This window comes from Salvia hispanica, chromosome 6, assembly GCF_023119035.1.
Source record: "Salvia hispanica cultivar TCC Black 2014 chromosome 6, UniMelb_Shisp_WGS_1.0, whole genome shotgun sequence".
Taxonomy (NCBI): domain Eukaryota; kingdom Viridiplantae; phylum Streptophyta; class Magnoliopsida; order Lamiales; family Lamiaceae; genus Salvia; species Salvia hispanica.
The window spans coordinates 26,082,111-26,088,481 of record NC_062970.1 but is presented as its reverse complement, the minus strand read 5'-3'; the positions used below and the strand labels follow the sequence as shown (position 1 = coordinate 26,088,481).

The 6,371-nt window shown below is 34.9% G+C and overlaps 1 protein-coding gene across 1 annotated transcript; it reads right to left on the bottom strand.

Annotated features, from left to right (window-relative positions):
* Positions 1–3,384: 3,384 nt before the first annotated feature.
* LOC125195031 (protein FAR1-RELATED SEQUENCE 5-like) lies at positions 3,385–6,102 on the bottom strand. Its single transcript, XM_048093236.1, has 3 exons — positions 5,423–6,102; positions 4,289–4,807; positions 3,385–3,913 (listed from the first exon to the last, which is right to left on the bottom strand). The coding sequence occupies exons 1-3, from the start codon at positions 6,100–6,102 to the stop codon at positions 3,385–3,387; spliced, it is 1,728 nt and encodes a 575-aa protein (XP_047949193.1).
* Between the last annotated feature and the right edge of the window lie 269 nt (positions 6,103–6,371).

Sequence of the window (6,371 nt, the reverse complement as noted above, 5' to 3'; positions counted from 1 at the left end):
ACACAGTTGAAGGTATACAGATACCTAATACATGTGTATTGTGGTATTTATATTTGATATTCTTTTCTTATTATGAAAATAGGACGACAATGTGGATGCCCAAATTGCATCTGCAATAGAAGCATTCATGGCGATAGGTGATGATGATGACTACATTCAGTCAGAATTGAAAGAAGCTGACCAAAATCCTTCGGCCCAATTAGTAGTTTACGATCCGGATATTGTAAGAATTGATAAAATGCTTATTGTGCTCTTTTTTTCCATTTCAGTGAAGTAAAACATGACTAGAGTGAAGTATTCCAGTGTTAGAGTGAAGTGTCTGTCATCTATGCTTGTAGTGCTTTATTTTTCGATTGCAGTGAAGTAAAACATGGTTAGAGTGAAGTATTCTAGTGTTAGAGTGAAGTGTCTGTCGTCCATGCTTAAAGTGCTTTGTTTTTCCATTTAAGTGAGGTAAAACAAGCTTAGAGTGAAGTATTCTAGTGTTAGAGTGAAGTGTCTGTTTATTGATGCTTGTAGTGCCTTTTTTTTTTCATTTCAGTAAAACATGGTTAGAGTGAAGTAAAACTTGCTCTATTTTTCCATTTCAGTAATGTAAAAATACACATCCAGTGAACTATATGTCTTATAAAGTGAAGTATATAAACAATATAGTGAAGTTTTCATCTCATGCTTGACCTGCCAGGCAAGTGCTAGGATTGAACAAATGGCAGTACGTTCAAAAGCTGAGAAGAGAATATCCGCTGCACTGCGATCTCCATTCCATGAAAGAATGGTTCAGGCAAAAACAAAGTTTAGCTTGCAAGAGTCACATATATTTTTTTGGATTATGACAACACATAAATTAAATGAGTAAGATTTATATTATAGTTCTTATTTAGAAGAAAAAATATACAAAAGAAATCTTAACACACATACATGTTTGAACAGGGACAACATATTGTTTGATGATGATGTTGTAATCGTAACATAAAGAGAATTTTGTTCACTGTTGCCGCATGAGCTAGTAGAAGTGGGTGTGATCAACCCGTGAGCTTCTTATTTGAATAACATGGAAGAATACAGGGCTCTATCTTCATCGAGGCGCCTGTTTTTTACAACATACCAATGTGTAAGAATAGTATAAATTTTGAAAAATGAACTGCATGGTATATGTTCATTATAAACCATGTTTACTTCACTATATGTTCACTATAGTGAATTATTTCTATCCAGATTTGACTTGTCTCATCTTTCAGCTGTATACAGTTGTACAACGGCCTGATGGGGTGGACATCAACACCATAATTGATAGATTCTGTAGCAATCTAGAAGATGAGATTAAACAAATTCCGTATTTCAAGTGGGTCGACGTAGATTTGGTAAATATTAAATACAAAAGATTCTTTGTTATATTCACTGGTTGTTTTTATTCTGAAATTGTTATCATCTTTGTAGGTGTTCTTTCCAATTTGTGTTGCGGAACATTACTACACCATATGCTTTAGATTTAGCACTAAAAGCATAGTGGTGATTGACAATTCAAAGAATGGTAGCGATGAGGACATCACAATCAATTATGGTAGCATACCTGAAACTGTGGTAAGTATACATGATATATAGTGAAGTATTTTGTGATTACAGTGAACTAGAATACTCTTTACAGTGAACTACCTCTGATATTCATGATAATATATTGCAGAGAATGTATTTTTGTCATTATTTGACAAAAATGGGTTATCACGTGCAATGCAAATCAATAAAGGATGTGAACATAAAGAGGCTAAAAATGTCTTGGAGAACAAAATCAAATGTAGATGATTGTGGAGTTTTTTTGATGAGACATATGGAATGTTATTATGGTGAGCGGGAACAAGATTGGAAATGTGGATTATCTACAAGGAGCAAGGGAATACTCTAAAGACTAATAGCAAAGTATTGCAGCACATTAATGTTGTCGGAAACAAACCATGAGTCATTCAAGAACATGGCAACAACATCACAGCATTATAAAGAATGTGAGAAAAACATGAACATAGATGTGGAAAAAATGATTGTAAACTTCAAGCGTTCATGAACTATTGTACAAAACTTCATTTAAATTCAATAGTCAGTTCTTATTTTACATTAATATCCCGTTCACTATTTACTTCACTGTCGAGCTATTTACTTCACTATATGCACAATATACTTCACTATATGCACAATGTACATCATTGGAGTGAAGTAAAACTTGCTTAGAGTGAAGTATTCCACGGTTAGAGTGAAGTGTCTGTCATTTATGCTTGCAGTGCTTTGTTTTTCCATTTTAGTGAAGTAAAACATGGTTAGAGTGAAGTATTCTAGTGTTAGAGTGAAATGTCTGTTTATCCATGCTTGTAATGCTATGTTTTATCATTTCAGTGAAGTAAAACATGGTTAGAGTGAAGTAAAACATGGTTAGAGCGAAGTATTCCAGTGTTAGAGTGAAGTATCTGTCATCTATGCTTGTAGTGCTTTGTTTTTCCATTTCAGTGAAGTATTCTAGTGTTAGAGTGAAGTATCTGTTTATCCATGCTTGTAGTGCTTTGTTTTTCGATTTCAGTGAAGTAAAACATGGTTAGAGTGAAGTATTATAGAGTTAGAGTGAAGTATCTGTCGTCCATGCTTAAAGTGCTTTGTTTTTTCCATTTCAGTGAGGTAAAACATGGCTAGAGTGAAGTATTCCAGTGTTAGAGTGACGTGTATGTCATCTATTCTTAAAGTGCTCTGTTTTATCATTTCAGTGAAGTGAAACATGGTTAGAGTGAAGTAAAACATGGTTAGAGTGAAGTATCTGTCATCTATGCTTGCAGTGCTTTGTTTTTCCATTTTAGTGAAGTAAAACATGGTTAGAGTGAAGTATTCTAGTGTTAGAGTGAAGTGTTCTAGTGTTAGAGTGAAGTGTTCTAGTGTTAGAGTGAAGTGTCTGTCATCTATGCTTAAAGTGCTCTGTTTTATCATTTCGGTGAAGTAAAACATGGTTAGAGTGAAGTATCTGTCATCTATGCTTGCAGTGCTTTGTTTTTCCATTTTAGTGAAGTAAAACATGGTTAGAGTGAAGTATTACAGTGTTAGAGTGAAGTATTACAGTGTTAGAGTGAAGTGTCTGTTTATCCATCACTGTACTCTAAATATACTTCACTGATATGGAAAACAGTACACGATAATCAATATTACTTCACTATAAATGAACCAAAACATGTAATAAGCGAACTAAAGACTTGTAAGCAGTAAAACGAACACATATAAAAGTGAATTTATTCGCAATTGAGCTTAACATAAAAACCAAGTTTGCATTGAGATAAAAATCACTCAAAAGTGTAATAAAAATGAGTCATTAGTGCTCTAAAAAGGCTACAAAGTGAACTGTTTCTTTCCAAATCCTCACTGCCTCTGTTTTGTCTTCTCATTCACCTTTTTGCAGTTCCTCGAATCATGGTGTCCAATCACATGACAATTTCCACACTTTCGGCCTGGTTTCATTGCTAACTTCATTGCCGACTCCTTCTTCGATTTCCTCCTACTTCCACTTCCCTTTGTACTGACAACATTAGGAGGATGAACTTCAATAATGTTTGGAACTTGTGAGCCATAGAAATTCTCAATCAATGCTCTCTTCTCTGTCGAAGACAGAACAACACTTCCGAAAAGCTGCTTCTTACCTTCTTCAATAATTGCAGTAAATGCATTGATTTGGTCAATGTTCCCTTCAATACTTTGTGCTATTTCAAAGAATAATGCATACAAGTTTTTAAATGCAATCTTCTTCTCGTCCACAACAGAGAGTATTTCTTCATCATCACAAAAACCTCCATGTATTGGCTTCACAAACTGTGACTTCAACCATCTCCATCCATGCAAATTCTCGGGTATCAACTTAACAAACTTATATTTCAACACACAAAATATATGGCTGCACAATAGACCAAGTCTCTCAAACTTTTTACATCCACACAAATAGGTGTCATCGCCAATGGAGTAAGTCACTGTCCATGAGTTTGAATCCTTGTCATTTATGTTATATACTTCATTCTCTCTATTGGTAGACATTCCTAGAGTTGAACAAGACAAAGAGAAACATGCATAAACTATCTCCTCTTGAATTGCATTAAAAGCACTACCACTATATATCGTTGATGCATGTTTCTCAATTTCCAATTATGTTCGCAATATAGGCACTTTTGTTGAATCATAGTATTCAAGCTTTGCGCTATTACTTCTTTGAGCCTCCAAAGCATGGTTATAGTTCATATAAAATAGCATAAGGTTAGCCCGACACTTTGAGTACCTTTTAAAGAAGCTATTCTGTGATTCGGACAAAGATGTTGTCTTTATCAACGAGCTCATCGGAAAATCACGGAAAAAGGCTGGAACCCAAAACTTTCTAGATGCAAACATTGATGAAAACCAGTCATTATTGGCCAGCCCATATCTTTCCATTATAGCATGCCAAGATTCTTCAAATGCATCAGGCTCTATCAACTCCGACCAAACACATGCATTCAATTCCTTCTTTAGTTCTTCACTACCAAGCATGTTCTTTGGCAATTTGTCAGCAACTTTATTCATTATATGCCACATGCACCACCTGTGTCTCGTACTAAGAAGAACCTCTGCAATAGCAACTTTCATTCCTAAGTCTTGGTCGGTTACGATTAGCTTCGGAGCCACACCCATACATTTCACAAATTGTTTAAATAACCATGAAAAGGAGTCGGCATTTTCCTTGGACAAAAGGCCAGCAGCAAATGTCACAGGGCGACCATGATTATCCTTGCCCGTAAAAGGAGCAAATATCATGCAGTACCTACATGTTAAAATCACTATAAGACATGAAGAATATACTTTAATCACAGAAACTTCACTCTAACACTGGAATACTTCACTGTAAGCAAGTTTTACTTCACTGAAATGGAAAAACAAAGTACTATAAGCATGGATGACCGACACTTCACTCTAACTCTAGTATACTTCATTCTAAGCATGTTTTAATTCACTGAAATGATAAAATAGAGCACATAAGCATAGATGACAGAGACTTCACTCTAACACTTGAATACTTCACTCTAAGCAAGTTTTACTTCACTGAAATGGAAAAACAAAGCAATACAAGCATGCTCAATACACTTCACTGTAAGCAAATATTGTAGTTCACTAAATGCTCAATATACTTCACTAAAATGAATAAAAACAGTACAGTATAAGCCATGCTCAATATACTTCACTGTAAGCTTATTGTAGTTCACTAAATGCTCAATATACTTCACTAAAATGAAAAACAATACACTATAAGCATGCGGAAATAAACATCGTTGTAATCATATACTAGTTCACTATATGAACAATATATTTCACTATATGCTCAATATACTTCACTGAATATAAACTATAAGGCATGTGAATGTAATTAGTGTGCACGTACCTATTTGTTGAGTATGTCATATCAAAAGAAATAATATCACCATACAAATGATAATTTTTCTTGGCAGTTGGATCACACCAAAACAAACGTGTCAGTCTATCCTTTGAGTTGACCTCAAATTCATAGGTAAATGCTCCACAAAGTTCCTTCTTCCTGCGCATCTCATTTAATAGCATTTGTGCATCAGCTCCTTCCACGTATGCTCTAAGGTCGCGTCTGTAGTTGCGCACTTCTAAAACAGTACACCCTACATAATCTAATCCACCAAGTACTTCCTTGAGTAAGCTAAAACTTAAAGTTGGACCGATATTTGCATTAGCGCAATCAAGTATGAATTTCTGATGGACTAAATCCAAATTGCGGTTCAACTTCATAAAACGCTTATGGCGTTCCTCAACCATCTCGTGATTATGTTCTTCAACAAAACTTTGTAGTATAACATAACCAACACCCATAAAAAACTTCCAAGACACTTTAGCATTACAAAAGCACTTAATAGAAGAACGCTTGCGTTTCACCTCATGTTGTTCATTTTTTCTTTGCTTTGTACCTTCTCGGCTACACACCACATAAATCCAAGTAATGACATCTTTTTCCTTTTTCGATCCCTTCTTACGGGTGTCAAACCCAACATATCGAGCATAATTGTTGTAGAAGTCCAATGCACGATCAAGGGTCATGAAACTTTGTCCAATTTTTGGTTTCAAATCATCGGGACATTTTGGTACGTAAACCACTGTAAGAAATATATACTTCACTGTAAGCATAAAATACTTCACTGTAATCATGTTTCACTTTACTAAAATGAAAAAATAGAGCACTTTAAGCATAGATGACAAACACTTCACTCTAAGACTGGAATACTTCACTCTAACCATGTTTTACTTCACTGAAATGGAAAAACAGAGCACTACAAGCATAGATGACAAACACTTCACTCTAACCATGG

Excerpts from the sequence above, each read along its gene's own strand:
- LOC125195031 (XM_048093236.1), bottom strand. The coding sequence starts at position 6,102 with ATGACCCTTGATCGTGCATTGGACTTCTACAACAATTATGCTCGATAT. Across the intron at positions 4,808-5,422 it reads ATGACATACTCAACAAATAG|GTACTGCATGATATTTGCTC; the intron begins GTACGTGCACAC and ends TTTAACATGTAG. Across the intron at positions 3,914-4,288 it reads CAGAATAGCTTCTTTAAAAG|CCATATATTTTGTGTGTTGA; the intron begins GTACTCAAAGTG and ends TCTATTGTGCAG.